Source organism: Sinocyclocheilus rhinocerous, unplaced genomic scaffold (genome assembly GCF_001515625.1).
Source record: "Sinocyclocheilus rhinocerous isolate Xijiao unplaced genomic scaffold, SAMN03320098_v1.1 scaffold1312, whole genome shotgun sequence".
In the NCBI taxonomy this organism is placed as follows: domain Eukaryota; kingdom Metazoa; phylum Chordata; class Actinopteri; order Cypriniformes; family Cyprinidae; genus Sinocyclocheilus; species Sinocyclocheilus rhinocerous.
The window spans coordinates 682,507-699,213 of NW_015639805.1; the positions used below are offsets into that span (position 1 = coordinate 682,507).

A 16,707-nucleotide genomic window follows, 5' to 3' on the forward strand; every position below is an offset into this window, starting at 1 on the left:
GCTTTTGTGTGTTGTTATAGTGTTGATACTCTTTGTTGAGTCTTTCTCATACTATAGGATGCATCTGCAGGTTTGGTTTAAATCGATTATAGGTACATATTCACTTAATCCAATGCTTTTCTTGTTCTCTGTGTTGTCCAGAATCCCATCAGTGTTTTACGAGAGAGAGAAGCCGCTCATCGGGTGAGGGACTAGTTTGAATCTTTCAGACTGAATCGCAAATTGATTCAGGCCGCTTTATTAAAGGGATAGTTCACCCCCAAAAAAATGAAATTCCTGTCATTAATTACTCACCCTCGTGTTGTTTCAAACCCGTAAGACTTTTGTTCATCTTCGGAACACAAATTAAGATATTTCTGATGAAATCGGAGAGCTTTCTGACTCTCCATAGACAGCAATGTAACTGAAATGTCCCCAGGCCCAGAAATGTAGTAAGGACATCATTAAAATAGTCCATGTGACATCAGTGGTTTAACTGTAATTTTACTATAAGAATACTTTTTGTGTGCAAAGAAAACAAAAAGTGAACACACTAATGTTTTTAGATTTGTGGAGCAAAAATTATAGTTTTTATTTTGAAGTAAAAAGATAAAATTAGACCCTTGGGGGTAAGATGACCCCCCATCCCCCCAGAATTGGCACAAAATGCCCCAAGTTTCATGTTGTTACTAGTGTTATTATTTTTTAAATTAGCTGCGTATTGTAATTAATGGGGTTATTATTCACTATATACATGAATTAGATGAACATTTAAGAACATCTCCGCTTTTCATTAAAACGTATAGACTAATTGAATGAAATCATTTAATTTGCATTCATAGTGTTTCAATTATGACACATCTTCAATTAAAATATGGGCAGTTAAATATGTAAATATTCATATGCCTATAAGTCATAGAATAAATGCACCTTTCGGATGAATCTCACAAAATAATGACTTTATTCAACAATTCTTCTCCTCCGTGTCACAGTTCGCCGCCATTCATGAGAGTGATGCAAAAATGGTTAAATAAAGTCTTTATTTTATCAGAAAGTCAGAAATCTCTCGGATTTCATCAAAAATATAATTTGTGTTCCGAAGAGGAACGAAGGTCTTGGAAAGACATGAGGGTGAGTAATTAATGACAGAATTTTCATTTTTAAGTGAACTAAGCCTATCCCTTTAAAATTGAAACGAACTGATTCACAAGAGTGATTCATTCGTGAATCGGGCATCGATAGTTCTAAGCGTCGAACAGAAAACACACATAAATATTACTATCAAGGGAAAATATTTCTCAAGTCGGTATACGGCATTCTCCCTCTCTGTTGAAAAAACCAGCATATGCTGGTTAGGTATGTTTTGAAGCTGGGAAAATGCTATTTACTCGTAGTACTGTAATCAGCCACCAAATCAGTCACGCGTTTCAACCGGAAGAGACTTACTGCAGCGAAAGTGAGAATTATTCATCCAATTTTTGTTTTAAATTAAATTCGTTTACGAACGAAACACCACTACACCCAAGCAGCTCCCACTGAGAAGAATAGAAATTCTAACGGATAGCTCACTCCAGGAATATTATAACTCCTCGGCACAAGGAGATTGCCATCTACACACCTCTAGGAACCTCTCTGGCAGGTCACGTGATCTCGCAGTAGCAGGGAAGCCTTTAAACTGCTCTGGCTTCATCCAGTCGAGTGTTGAGCGTCAGTGGAGTGGAGAGCGCGAGAGCCCAATACCACAATAATGGCAACCACATCAGCAGGTGCGACAAAATTCTGCTTTCATTTTTCAAAACACTTCTAAACCACACTATCACATGTTTGACTTTTACTTGTTCATGTTTAATAATTAATTTTCTACATTTATTTGTTTCCTAGAAGCCGAAACCCGTCAAAGACTGCTGCGAAACGTGAAGAAGGAGGTAAGTGATAGTAAAAACAAATAAAGCCAAGTGAACACAAGGCTGAAACGCCCTTTAAAATGTGACTCGTGATTCAGACATGTCTACAAAATGTGTGGTGTTAAGTTAACCAAACACTGGAGCTAATATTATACGTGAAAGAAAGCTGCCAGAGCAAAATAAACATTTTTAATGCTGTTAAATTGTTGGTATAGTTGTTGTATTGTGGTAAAATCATAGGTAGCTGTACGATCTCAGTCTATAGTATATCATGAATAATATATTCGGTTTTACATATCTATTTTTTCCTGAATATGCTGCATCTGTTTGTCTTTTTCCCCATCAAGCATCTGTCACTGACTTAATGCCAGCTTTATCACACTATTTCTTTCCAAAGCATATTCATGTCTGCATTAATAAAATAGTGAGTGTGACGTTTTATTCAAATGTGATGTTGTTACAGTCAGGTTGGCAGGTCTCTGTCATATTATTACATTTAATACATTTTATTTTGAAACAACAAATTTCTCTATGGATTCAGATGCATTTAATATACAGACAAACGTTTTGTTCAAATGTACGAAAACATTGAAATGTATTTATATATCATCCACATCTACGGTTAATGATCCATAAGCACTTTCTATATGTTACAACTGCCCATATCATCCTTCAGACTGCATTGTGACTTTGAGTCCTTAAAATACCTGTTTGTTCATAGATTTTCTTTTTGTTGAAATGTAAAATACAGCTTAAGGCTCACTGCAGCTTTTAATTTATTTGTGGTATTGATTTAAGGCCAGTCCTATCTCTTTTGGCAGCACAGAATGCATTGTGTGGTCTTTGACTTTCAGTCATTTCATTTGATTAATAGGTTTCAATAATCCTTTTGGGTTAGGCAAGCGCTCTCTCTGTGTATTTGCACGAGTGTATGTTTAAGCGGTTGCTCAGTGGATGAGGTTTTGTATGAATTTGGGTGTGAATTTGTATGATTTCCTCACAGCAGGCATGTAGTAGACTTGCCCTATACTACTGACTCTGTTTTGATTTATGGTTCACTATTATGAGTTGTGATAGCAGTCGCTGATATCCTTATCTGTCATGTGTGTCAGCGATTCATCCAGACATGAGTGCAGTGGATTTTCTAGTGGTACTGTGGTATATTACTGTTTTTAAATGTAAAACTCACAGCTTTGTGCCGAATGGTCAATGCATCATCTTTTATGGACCCCGTCTTGTTGCAGTCATGTGGTGCAATGTATAAATAATTAGAAATGATAAAAATGCAATAAAAAAAAGTTGCATTTACAAGAATGAACATGGGGGGAAGAAAGGGTAAGATGCCTCCCAGGGCAAGATGATGGTACAAAATATAATCTCAACACTTTTAGTAAATAATTATGCTATTTTTAATTTTGTCATTTCATGTCAATATTTGTGAGATTTAGTCAGTTGAAACAGTTTAATTGATCTAGTTTTGTTTTGTCTGCAAAATAGTGATCTATGACACTGTATTATGTTTTTTTTTTTTTTTTTTTTATGAGGGATTTTTGAAGTTGTATTAGAATCCCCCCAGTGGCATGTTGTTAGTGTTATTATTTTTTAAATGTACTGCTTATTGTAATACATGGGGTTATTATGCACTATATACATGAATTAGATGATCATTTAAGAACATCTCCGCTTTTCATTAAAACGTATAGACTAATTGAATGAAATCATTTAATATGTATTCATAGTGTTTCAATTATGACACATCTTCAATTAAAATATGGGCAGTTAAATATGTAAATATTCATATGCCTATATATAAGTCATAGAATAAATGTACCTTTCAGATGAATCTCTTGGGATTCTGCTTTGTTTGTCATCATCAGTTATTCAATTATTCTACTAAATTGTCTAATACAATTTAAATTGAATAGTTGATTAAGTATTTTACATTAATGATACTTTTAAAACATATACATATTAATACGAATTAAATATAAACATTAATTTATGCATTCTGTAGAAGTTTAGCCAGTAGTGGGGTAAGATGCCCTCTTGGAATAATTTTACATTTTGTGCTTTAACAACTAAATTAGTAAATGTTTCTGTTTAACTTACCTTAATAACACATTAGCTGATGCATGCATTATCATCTTGGACATGCTAAACATATTAGTTACAGTCAATTACTATTGACTGAATTACTACACATTACTATCAGTCAAATTTAATATAAATCTGTGTTGTTGTTTTTTTTGTGGATGTCAGGCATCTCAGCTTGAGGTGTTTGGCAGTCAGAGCCTGGTCTATAATCTGTCATTGCACTGTGTCTCAGAGCATCCCTGTAGATGCATAAAAAAATGACATTTCAGTGCTTGAAACACATTATTATGATGACTGGAACAGCTAATCAAGAAGAGTGGAGGCAGGTGAACTCTCACCCTCCACTGTATGGTGCTCATAATGACAATGTATTCTTGATCCACGTGTTTACAGCATAACTGCCTGGAACCTGGAGTCATTTGGCATTTGCAGTGCATATTTACCCTATTGCAGCTGTTAGCAAAAATTATGAAAGATTATTATTACAGATATTACATTGCTGATACGATGAGCACCGGCAACGTGACAAAAAGGCTCATTCTGTGTCTGTCACTATCAGTCTGTGAGCTCTCTCTCTCTCTTTCCCACACCTGTATTGACACAAGGAGAGGGTCATGCGCAGAAAGCCTCTCCACACTCTACCCAGCAGCCCACCATTTGTTTACCTTTCCCTCTCAGCTTCCTTTAACACAGCTAGTTTAATCCATAGCTTATCAGTGTGTCCTTAAAGAACCTCTTACTTTATTTTAAACTGAGTGTGGATTTTTCCATATTTTCAAGCAAAATTGTTATGGAATTAGTTGTTAAAGGGGTCATATGATGCAATTTCAAGTTTTCCTTTCTCTTTGGAGTGCTACAAGCGGTTCGTGAATAGATAAGATCCCTAAAGTTACAAAGACTAAAGTCTCAAACCCAAAGAGATATTCTTTATAAAAGTTAAGACTCGTCCACGTCCTCCTAAAATACCTCGTTCTAACACGCCCCCACATGTCTACGTCACTGTGTGGGAAGATTTGCATAACACCGGGCGGGGCATAGAGGAGAAACAATAATGTACAGTATGTGGAAAATAATGTGTTTTTTGAACCTTAAACAGCATAAACACATTTCATTACACCAAATACACAAAATAATGTTCTTTTTTAGCAACGTCATATGACCCCTTTAACAGAAACATCATTAAATTGGTTAGTTTGACTTAAACTATACAGTAGTAAAGACTAGAGTTTGTGATAAATCATGAAAAGTCATGATAGGTCACACGTTAATTTTCTGCACTGGATTTGGAGAGTATTTAAAGAAAAAAATGGTAAAATGTGTTGCTGAGAATGACTGGTTCTGAAGTAAAGATTTATTTCTCTTTGTCACTGTTTAACGCACTACTGAAATCCTACACCCAGTCAATATTGTTTTTGTGCTTAATTAGCATAGATTAAACAATAGAGTCAAATAACATTTCATAACTAATTCAAGAGATATCAACCATTTCGAAGGTGGTTGAATAAATGGTGCCTTTTAAAGGGGTCACAAAAGATTATTCAGCGTTAATTAAATCGTGAAATGTGTTGTTTTTAGTAACCCCCACAGGCAGCATCTTAGTCAAACATAGTAAAGAAAATCTAATCGTCCTCCTTTTTCCCCCTGATTATACATTTCTAATGGAAAAAAACATCTGTTAGAGTCCGTGAGCCAATTAATCACCATGTTCTGGGTGCAGAGATCAGTCTGTGAATGTGTTAAGAAACAACTCTGCAAGATGTTGTTTTAGTGTGTGCAAGAAACACTTAAACCTCATGCCAAATAGCAGCAAACCTCAGCTACTGGCGCAAAAGCTTGTTAAGCAGTCAAGCCACTGAGACTCATTTAAACCTAATGGGTTTGTATGTGACTAAACAGAAGACACATTACACTGATGTGACTGAGAAGAATTATTTATGAATGTGCTGACTGTTTGTATGAAATCGTCCAGGTCTAACATCTCTTAACACCAACTCCAGTTCAGTCATACTTTGGTTTACATATAGCCAGGTGTTTCAAATGCTCTTGATTGATTCTACATTTTTATTTTTATTAATTTTTTAAAGAAACATTATATATAATCTAACCGTTTCAACCTTTTTTAGACTCAGACTTCTTTATTAATTATAGTTTATATAATAATGGACAGGTGAAAATGGCATAAATGTTTGAAGTAAATTCATGTTGTGATCATGATCGTGTCTCATTGATGAGTCATATGTCTGCAGACATCTGTGCTCAGTGATACCCAGTCCACTGTACAGTCATTGCTTTTGAGATCATTTCAGGATAATATATTATGCTAAAAAAATATTCTTCAGCAATGATCAGTTACATTGTTTTTTATTTTTATTTTTACTAAAATTACTAAAAGGCTATAATTAAAGTGGTAAAAATATACTGCATAATAAATGGAATAGAAACTAAATGGAAAAGGAAATGCATCTTTAAACAAACGTGCCAGAAAATGTTTGTTTTACAAAAAATTTATTGTTGAGCACTAGCATCAGGCATGGTGCTTTCCAGTGTACTTGGGACTTTTTCTAGATCAGGCTGAGGTTAAAGTAGCTGTTTGTAGCGGTAATTTTTGACATGTTACAAGTCTAAAAGATGCCCTGGTTTGTATGAAATATTTAGTTTTTGTGTGGCAGCAGTAAATAGCAAATCATGTTAAAGACCCCTTGTGGTAAAAATCAAGTTTTTAACATTGTTTACATGTTTGTCTGATGTTTTTAATATGCTTAAAGACAAACCATGTGCAAACTCATTATCTCCACTCGTTATCGGTTTCTATTTGTAGCGTGTTTTTGCAGTGTTGAGCAATGTAGCCAATTATCTGGTGATTTCATGAACGCAATGAACAATCAGAGGTGTTTAAGTTAGAATCTACTTACCGCTCAAAACGGCATGAGTTTTGTTCAGTGTTGGGTTCTGCAAGCTTCTGAATCATCTCATTACAACAAACTAAGTGTAGATGCGATGTAACTAAGAGATTAATTGTGTAGCATAGAGCTTCATTGATTATAACGGAACTTTGTGCGATTTAGATGAACCATGAGTGAACACTTTTTAGTGATTGTATAGTGATTGATTGGGAGTTCTCTTTTCATGCTTTCTAGGCTATAATTCATTCAGAATTTGAATAAATTCACTCATGGATTCACTCTGATAACCATTTATCTAGTATTGTCACTTGTAATTGCGTAGCGTTTACCAGTGGTGGACAGTAACGGAGTAGCTTTACTTCGTTACTGTACTTAAGTAAATTTTTCAAGTATCTGTACTTTACTGGAGTCGTTTTATTTTGAGTAACTTTTAATTTTACTTCACTACATTCCAAAGCATAAGATCGTACTTTTTACTTCACTACATTTCATAAAACATATCGTTACTTCTTATAATATATCACGTGTACTTTTACTCAAGTACTTGATTTGTGTACTTCGGCCACCACTGGCGTTTACTACTTCAATTAGCTCAGTGAAAATGGAGCTTGTGTGATTAGTGAGCAAACTCATGGATTTGCCTACTAAATGGTAAGGGTGAGTTATATTCAAGACATGTAGAAATTATATAAGCCATTTTAAGACATTTAGGATTTTTTTTTGCATTGGGGGGGGGGATTGAAATATGATCATTTTCATTATCAAAGATGGTTTTATGTTATAAAATTAGTGACTTTAATATTAAATAAGACCAAATGAGAGTTGTGTGGATTTGCTGACCATTGTGGGCTTGTGACAGCTCTGAAGTACAATTGGGGCTGCAATTGCTTTCATTGTGTGAATTTCTTTCTGAGTAGTGTCCACTCAACCTCTTAGCCTTTCAGTTCGTATGTTCGCTCTCTCAGCGTGATGAAGTGCGGTAATATGTGGCAAATCATTTTTGTGCTGGTGGCATGAGTCGTGGCAAATGCCATTCCCATTCACAGCCAGAATTGTTCATCAGTTCTGCTCCGAGTTGAAGCAACAGTTCGATGTGGTGCCAACACATTTGGGAAGTAACTTGGCAACCCAAGCTCTGAGACTTTCCATGCCATCTCCATGGAAACCTTTGTCATGCTGCTGACACATCAGGGACAGCCGAGCTCCAAATAGACCCCTACAGTCTCTCTCTCTAACACACACATTTACACACACACACACACAGCTTGATAGAGTCTCTACCTATCAATTCACACTACAGTTTAAATGAGGCTGATCAATAAGAGTTTAGATGCCATTAGTAAACATTTATAGGTGGATTTATTTGCTCTTATCACATCAGTGATCCTTAATTCAGACTTGGCAATGCACTCTCACTGATGATGAATGTGGTTGTTTTGCTTGTTTTCATGTGGCATTTCTTGATATTCTTACAATATTAGGTGCATCCCAACATTTGTGTACTTATGCGGTATTCAATGTCTTTTTTTAGTGTAAATACTGTGATCACGTCAAATGCCCGTGTAATTCACTCATTTAACCGAAAAACAAATTGTGGTATGTTTGAGATTTTATGCACTTCACTGTTGAAGCTGTAATTATGTATAGCAGATGGGGCAGGGGCTATCAAACGCCGATGATGAATGACAAAATAACCTCATAGAATTCATACACTAGATGAAAATAATAATCAATCAATTTAAACAGTACTGTTTAAAATCTTTTTTTTTAAATAAATGAATAGGCTACCTTTACTTAGTATGAATGCAGAAAATTGATCAAAAATCACAGTAAAGACTCTTATAGTGCTATAGATTTCCATTTCAAATAACTGCTGTTCATTTGAACTTTTTATTCATTAAAGAATCCTAAAATGTATCATGGTTTCCACAAAAATATTAAAGGGGTCATATGATGCAATTTCAATTTTTCCTTTCTCTTTGAAGTGTTACAAGCTCTTGGTGCATAAAGAAGATCTGTAAAGTTGCAAAGACTAACGCCGTTCTCTAGCCCGCCCGCCACCGCTCACTCACTCAAGCCCGCCGTGTGTGACGCTGTGTGTTTCGTTGCGAAAGCGAAACTACTGTACAGTATGTGGAAAATAATGTGTTTTTTGAAGACTGGAGTAATGATGGAGTAATTCAGCTTTGCCATTTTAGGAATAAATTGATTGAATAATTGATTCATTTTATATTATAATAATATTTCACAATATTACTGTTGTGTTACTTTTACTGTGTTTTTGATCAAATAAATGCCTTGGTGAGCAAAGAGACTGACTCCAAACTATAAATATAAATCGATTTATACATTTTATAAACTGATGAAGAAAAAAAAACTGTTCTGATATCAGAAAAAAAATTTGTTTGGTGCATCCCTACTCTCTGGACCCTTTTGACAACTTCTTTAACAGTGATAACTATGCTAAAAATTTATGTTTTTATGACTGAGACACTATTTTCGATTAATTACATTTGAACGGTGCCTGATCTGTTTAAAAATGTCAGTATCAGTGCAGGTATTGGATTTGTGCATCCCTACAATAGAGAGCTCTTTATATCTGTGCAATGAGTCAGCCACGAAGTAAGAGCTTTCATGAACTTATAACCTCCAAAAGATGCACTCAAGGGTTCATCAGCAAAGCCACTGGAATGCTGTCCTTCAGTTCAACTCATCAGTTCATGGATTTTTTCCTCATTCTAGTGTACTGTATGCAGACTTCAATTGGCAGTATTGATTGAATATGCATGAAACATGACCCTATACTAGTATCATTCAGTTCCATAGCACTTAGCAAGAACCACTAATGATTAGGGCTGGGTAAAAAATATCGATATCTCGATAATAATCGATTCTCATTTTTACGGAACGATATCGATTCTTAAATCCCAAGAATCGATTAGTCTAGCCTGTTAGGAAAATAAACTGTAGAAGAGGGGCATTTTGCTAAATATATGCACCATATAACATTCATTTTAAATTTTACTGTTCTTCAATGTTTAATTTATGTTTGAATAATTCCATCAAGTTTTTATGACAGCCACCATTATGTTTATATATATTTTTTAAACGAATTGAAGTAGAAATATTATTATGTAATTGTAACTTTATTATAAAAACTTCATTAAGTGTAATTTTAACAAATCAGTCAATTTTAACCTTCAATAATGTAGTACCAACTGACTCTCGTGTATATTTTACAGCATTAGTTGAGAGATTTTTTTTCCTTGAGAAAATTTGGTATGTACTGTACCTGCTATATATCCAAAATAATCGACATTGAATCGAATCGAATTGGTAATCGAATCGAATTGCAAGCTTGTGAATGAGAATCGAATCGAATCGTGAAATTTGTGTCAAAACCCAGCTTTACTAATGATAATAACAACTAAAATATGTCTCTTAGACATAAGATTAAGTGTCATACAAAGGACAGTAAAAGCTAGTGCAAGGGACACTGCACAGATGTTAAAATAACAAAAAAACAGCCTTTACAAACTATTCAGTGAATTTTGTACTTTGGTAGTATCATAAAGCTTGTCTCTGTTCCCAAGCATAACGGGCGTTTGTTTTATGGTTGTGCTTCTGATCTGTACCTTTGTGAATCATACCGTTGTGTTCAAGACAAGTGCGTGTGATTCTTTTGGTCCCTGAGCGAAAGAGTTTCCTTTGCGTCCTTCTTTCTCTCTCTGGAAGTTTGGATAGGTGTGAATCTGTAGTATGGAGGAGGAGATAAGTATACGTCCGGAGTTATTTATAGCATTAGGTGAGTCATACATGGTGTTTAAGTTGATTGGAACAGAGTTGTGCTGCTATGTTAGAATTATGAATAAAATAGTGAGAAGAAATCAATACAATGGATTAGATTTCTCCATCTGTGGATGCAGGAAGTCATTTTTAAAAATTAAGCACTTTCAAAAATCTTAATCTCAAACCTCCTGTCAAACCAAGAGAGTAATGTTGACTATTCTGATAAAGCAATGTATTCTTAGTTGTAGTTTTTTTATTTATTTATTTTTTCGTTTGAGTTGGGATTTTTAAATGCCAGATTCTCAGAAGAAAAAGCTGGAAAGGCTGCGACTTATTCTCAGGGCACACCAAATCAACAGGTTTTGCTCTGAAGAGCTTGCGTTGTCCTGCTGCATTAGTTATGGGTAAATGGAAGAGAAGGTCAGGGCGTAAGTATCTGAATCAGAGTACATCCACAGTCTGAATGCTAAAGCAGATGAGCACAGTAACAGGCTTTTCAGGAAGGATAAACCAGTGTCATTTTAACACTGTTCATGTTTTAATAATAATTGATTCTCGGTCATCAGGTTTTAAGATTTCAAACTGGACATTGAAATGTCATTTATTCCTGTGATGGCGAAGCTGAATTTTCAGAAGCATATGTCATATAGCATATATGTATAATCATGTGCATATGTTGATTTGGTGCTCTGCTCAGGAAACATTTCTTATTATTATCAACGCTGAAAACAGTTGTGCTGCTTAATATTTTTGGCGAGACCATGATACATTTTTTCATTATTTTTTAAAGAATCGAAAATGAAAAAGAATGGCATTTATTTAAAATAAAAATCTTTTATAAAATTATAAATGTCTTTAATTTTGAATGATTTGATGTGTCCTTATTGAATAAAAAAAAACGTACTTGATCCCAAACTTTTGCGTGTATAATATACATCTGAAACACTGCTGATACTTAAATGAAATGTATCAAAAAAAAAAAGAAAAAGTCTTCTGAGCTAAGAAAAAGCATCCTTTGAGCAATACATTTTGCCTTTGGGTGGAAATGTCCTCACGTAAATGCACTCTGGTTGTCTGAAGAAAAAGAAAAACTAAGACAAAAAAGGAGGAAAACACAGAGGAGCGTTTGTCATCACTGTTTGACATTTTTGACTCTATCTTTTTGATGTTAATGCTGAAAAGTGCATGGCAGTTTCTGCATCTCTGAGACATCCATTAATATTTAATAAGCAAAGACTTTAAGCGAAACAGGAGGGTACTGAACCCCTTTCAAGATTACAAGTGTAAAACACTGCATAACCCAGGGTTTCTTTCACATTTCTCCTGCCCTCACTTTCTAGTCATTGTCCAATGTATCAAAAGAGGAATCACACTTAGTAGGACATTTTCATTAGCCACATCCTCAAGCCAATCAGCAGGCTAATTTCTTTCAGCCAGACCCTTTCATACTGGAGAAACTAGAGGTTGTTAAGAAAAAACTTTTATGCAAGTGAAGGGTATGTATGAGTGTTTTTGTGTAATTTTATATCTCATTGAAACTAGGCGAATATTAGATTCTGAATGCACGAAATTGTGGTTTTATCTCACCCAAAGTCACAAAATCTCTTGATTATCTGTTGAATGTGTATCTCTTTGCAGTGCAGTCTAGTGAAGACATTATAAAGACTGCCGTTTCATTTAAATGATTCCCCCATCTACAGTCACGAAGAGGAAGCGCTTTGTGCATAAATCACGCATGCCAACTATCAATTTCTCCTTTTCCTCTTAATAGTCAGGGGATGTGAATCACGGTCTGCATTCTTCCTACTCACCTCGTATACACTCTCTCCTTCCTGGTATTTTTTGCAGAGGTTTTTTTTCAGCTTTGAGTGTTTGATGGTGCCAAATGAGAGTACTTGTGAGCGGGAATATATTCATAAGACCTGCATCGTTTGACAGATTCACCAATCATGGGAACATCCACGATGTGTAAAATAAGCTGTAGAACAGTGTTTGCTTTAGTTCATCGTGCTGTATGCATTCTGCTGACTCTGTTGTGTCTCCATGTCTCACAGGTCAAGCAGATCATGGAGGAAGCAGTCACAAGGAAGTTTGTTCATGAAGACAGCAGCCATATTGTCTCATTCTGTGGTAAGTCATTGAACATACAAATGTTTAGCTGAAATGTGCTGGTTTACATTTGTTTCTAACCCCGAGCACCTTCTCATGCTTTATTTTGGTTTTTGATCAAAGTGCTTTTTCATTTTACAAACATTGCAAAATTACCTTGTGCAGCTCAAGAGTTTTTTTCCTCACTACCTTTGTACACATAATAAAAAGGTCTAAACAATACACAATAGATTTTATTTTCAAAAATTCCTTGAAAAGGTTTTGTTTATTTTATACTGTGTAAAATTATAGCTATGTTTAAGTGTAATTGGATTAAAATTCATCACAAATATTTGCACTTTGGGTTGACAGTGCTTAGCAAAACTACACTTTAGTTAATAGTTCTTGGTTATGTTACTTGGTATCAAATGACTTGGTATCAAATTAAATTACATTTTTAAGAGAAGTAAAAACTTGTCTGTAAAGTCTTTTATGCTCACCAAGGCATTTATTTGATCAAAAATACAGTAAAAGCAGTAGTATTTAGAAATATCATTACAATACAAAACAATTGTTTTCTATTTTAATATATTTTAAAATGTCATTTATTTTTGTGATGGCAAAGAATTTCCATCTATTTGCTCTCAATTTCTCATGCATTTAATTATTTCAAGAACAAACAATTGAAACATTAAAAATACCTCTTTTTTCTTTTCCATGGGAGGCTCTGGGGATCTGTGTTTCAGTGCCTGCCAAATGTTGGGCAGCATGATGGTTTGGCTGATTTCCAGGTAGAGCGAACATTCGGCATTTAACAGGGCTTGGAAAGCATCAAAGCATGTAAATGTCGAGAAGTGTCATGTTTATTAAGTCTAGATTAACATAGAGTGATAATTTCAACGTATATGGACCAGTAAATTAATGTGTAATTGATCGTGTTGCAGTAAGTGCTGCCTGCTGTTTGTCAGCAGAAAATCTGTCCACGTAATAAAGTAATCACTCAGACGTGCATCTTCTCTGTCGCTGTGCAAATTCACATCAAGGTAGCATGACATGATAATAAAGAATAAATGAGTAGTCATTAATAATCCAGTTTCTGCCAGGTCATATTCAGCCTGTTAGGTGAAGGGTTTATAGGCCTGTTCTGCTTTTTTTAATTTTTTTTATTCACTTTTACATTTTATATTTTCTAAACAGCTTTTATTACTCCAGGATGCTGGCAACCATACCACCTTCCCTAGAATTTAATCAGCACAGCTCTGTGAGGGGTCAAACGCTGTTGGCAGGTTTGCAATGTGTGTAAATTAGACTCTGCATCCAAGCGATTATTGTTCTCAAAAGTGTCTCGTCGGGGTAGAACAGAATCAGCAAAACCTTGCAGTTCGAGCTCACAGAAACAGCTAGTGGAGATTATTTCTTTAGCCACGCTGTGGTGTTTCTGAATAACACCAATCAAAGTAGCTTGAAAAAGAGCTTTTGATTAATGGCCTTGTTAACTCATTTTATTATGTTCCTGCAGTGGCAGTGGGATTCGGTAGATGATTATAAGGCCTGTGTGCATTGCTGGTTTCTGGTTTCAGCTGGTTGTTTACTCTCCTGTAATTCATTGAGCTCTGATTCATCGTGACTCTCCTCTGCCCTGCTCTGTCTCTATCTCAAGTCCTCTCAACTGTCTCCTGCCACATCGCTGAACCTCTGCTGGCTGAAATACAAGTTCGTAGAAGAGGCAACTATAGGAAAAAAGTCCCCAGATGAGATCTTTTTAATATTTCATCAGCAGTGAGATTAAATGGATAGCCTTTTGCTGAAGTCTCAGATGTTTCTCCTGAAAAAGACTCCAGTGGTCTCACATACATCTCTAGAGTTTCATATTTTAATGAGGTATAATTAGGTATTTTCCGTTTTCATTTTTAGTCATGTATTTTGTTGCTTTTGTCTTTTTTGACAGTGTTGTTTTTATTACATTTTAGTTTTTAGTTTTAGTTATTTATTACTTTAACCTAAACTAAACAAAAATGATGAATGTTGTCTTGGCAATAGCTGGAATAAAATTTCAGAACACAATTTTTTTTTTTTCAGTTATTTCTTTTATTTCAAATAATAATTAAAAAAAAAAATTTTTTTATGGTTTTGGTTTTGTTTAACAATAATAAAGCTGGCCCAGATGTGCCAAGGTACCAAAGTATGCAAGATTTCAAAATAAACATATCTCAAAGATTCCTCTAATTAAAAACCCAAACTTCTTGTGTGTCAATGGTTGTCTCATTTGTGTCTTTCATTTCTCCTAAGGAATCTGAGACAAAAGTGATGATTCACACGAAAATTTATTTAAATTCTATTATTTTCTCTCCCTCATTGTTCCAAATCGTTATGCTCATAGTCATTCAGTCAGTTGGGTCCAATGTTGGTTTGGATCCCACTGATTTTCATTGTATGAACAAAAACGGCTATTTAAAATATCCATTATTTAAAGAAATTGTATTGCACAGGAGAAAGAAAGGGTTACAACAGCATGAGGGTGAGTAAATGATGAAAGAATCATCATGAACTCTTGAACCAAGAAAGAGCAACCTCTGAGCAATAGCATTTTCCTCTGGGCACTTTTCAACAGAATCAAGACAAAAGCAAGGATACTGGAAGAGAAAAGAAAGAACGCTTAATCATTATGCCATAATGGATGAATTGCATTAGGAGTGTGTATGTTTACACTGTAATGGTTTAATATTGCTGATGAATGGAGGGTAGCCAGACTCTGCTGTAATTAGCCATCGTGATTATAGTGATGTTTACACACCACAGATGGAAATGTCAACACTGACATTTCTCATCATTGCAGATATGGGACACGATTATCAACTGTGTGCAGTTCTGTGGGGTTTTAAGACATCTCTTAATTTTGTCTCTAATCTACGTGTGGCTTTGAAAGCATGTTGTTCGTCACTCTCGGACGCTTTTACGTCATTATGTTGCAGAGTAAAGTGCTGGTCAGTGGGAGTGGAAGGGATCGTATATATCCAGGTTTCATTTTGTTCGCACTGTGACAGTGTGATTAGAAACCATTAAGGTTGGTGGTATGATTACATTTTTGATGAGCATTTGAGATCAGGGTCGGGGGTGGCCGCCTGCTCCCTGTGCCATTTCCTGAGACCCAATGAGTCGTGGGGCTTGTTTGTTGCTCTGGATATTGCTTTGGAAACGTATTTGGCTGGAATATAATTTTCTTCCTCATGCGGTCTCTCTGTCTCTGCATGTTCACTTTCATTTTACTTTGGGATAAAGCTGCTTTCATTTTCCTTGCATACTGATTTGTCATTTCACTCTCACAGTAAAATGACTGAATTGAGAATCAGTTGGAATAAAAATAATTGAGGCCTACTTTGCATACAGGCCATCATGCATCTAAAGTGAGCTGTAGTCACAGATCATTCTGTAGAAGGTAAAACAAAACAGAAAAGAAAGTTAAAGAAAATAAGCATAAAGGAAAAGTTCAGCTAGGGCTAAGAAATATGGCCAAAAAAATAATCTTTCAAGTTTAAAGGCAGATTTCCCCTCCTGAGTGAAAGATGTATAAAGCAGATATTTAATTGTGGTTGTTGTTTGTTTGTTTGTTTGGTCAGAACATGACAAACACTTGCCAAACAGGTGAACATTTCAGAAATCTGGGGTACAAGAAAAAGCCTTTTCAGTCTGTTTTCCTTAACGAAATATCTTAGAGAAAAGAATTTCTTAGTTTCTGCATGTTCTAATGGGTGATAATGTTTCAAAACTTTACTTTGATAGCATGATGCAGATGTAAATTTTAGTTTCTATGCGATTTCAATTTTTCCTTTCTCTTTGGAGTGTTACAAGCTCTTGGTGCATAAAGAAGATCTGTAAAGTTGCAAAGACTAAAGTCTCAAATCCAAAGAGATATTATTTATAAATTTAAGAGTCAGCCACGCCTACCTAAA

At 35.1% G+C, this 16,707-nt stretch overlaps 1 protein-coding gene across 2 annotated transcripts in view; it reads left to right on the forward strand.

Annotated features, from left to right (window-relative positions):
- Positions 1–1,668: 1,668 nt before the first annotated feature.
- sgsm1a (small G protein signaling modulator 1a) overlaps positions 1,669–16,707 on the forward strand; it is a 38,693-nt gene continuing 23,654 nt past the window's right edge. For both annotated transcript variants that reach the window (XM_016568029.1, XM_016568030.1), the window contains exons 1-3: positions 1,669–1,745; positions 1,861–1,904; positions 12,724–12,799. In XM_016568029.1, the coding sequence (XP_016423515.1) occupies positions 1,727–1,745; positions 1,861–1,904; positions 12,724–12,799 (139 nt within the window). In that variant the 5' untranslated portion in view covers positions 1,669–1,726. The remainder of the gene's footprint in view (positions 1,746–1,860; positions 1,905–12,723; positions 12,800–16,707) is intronic.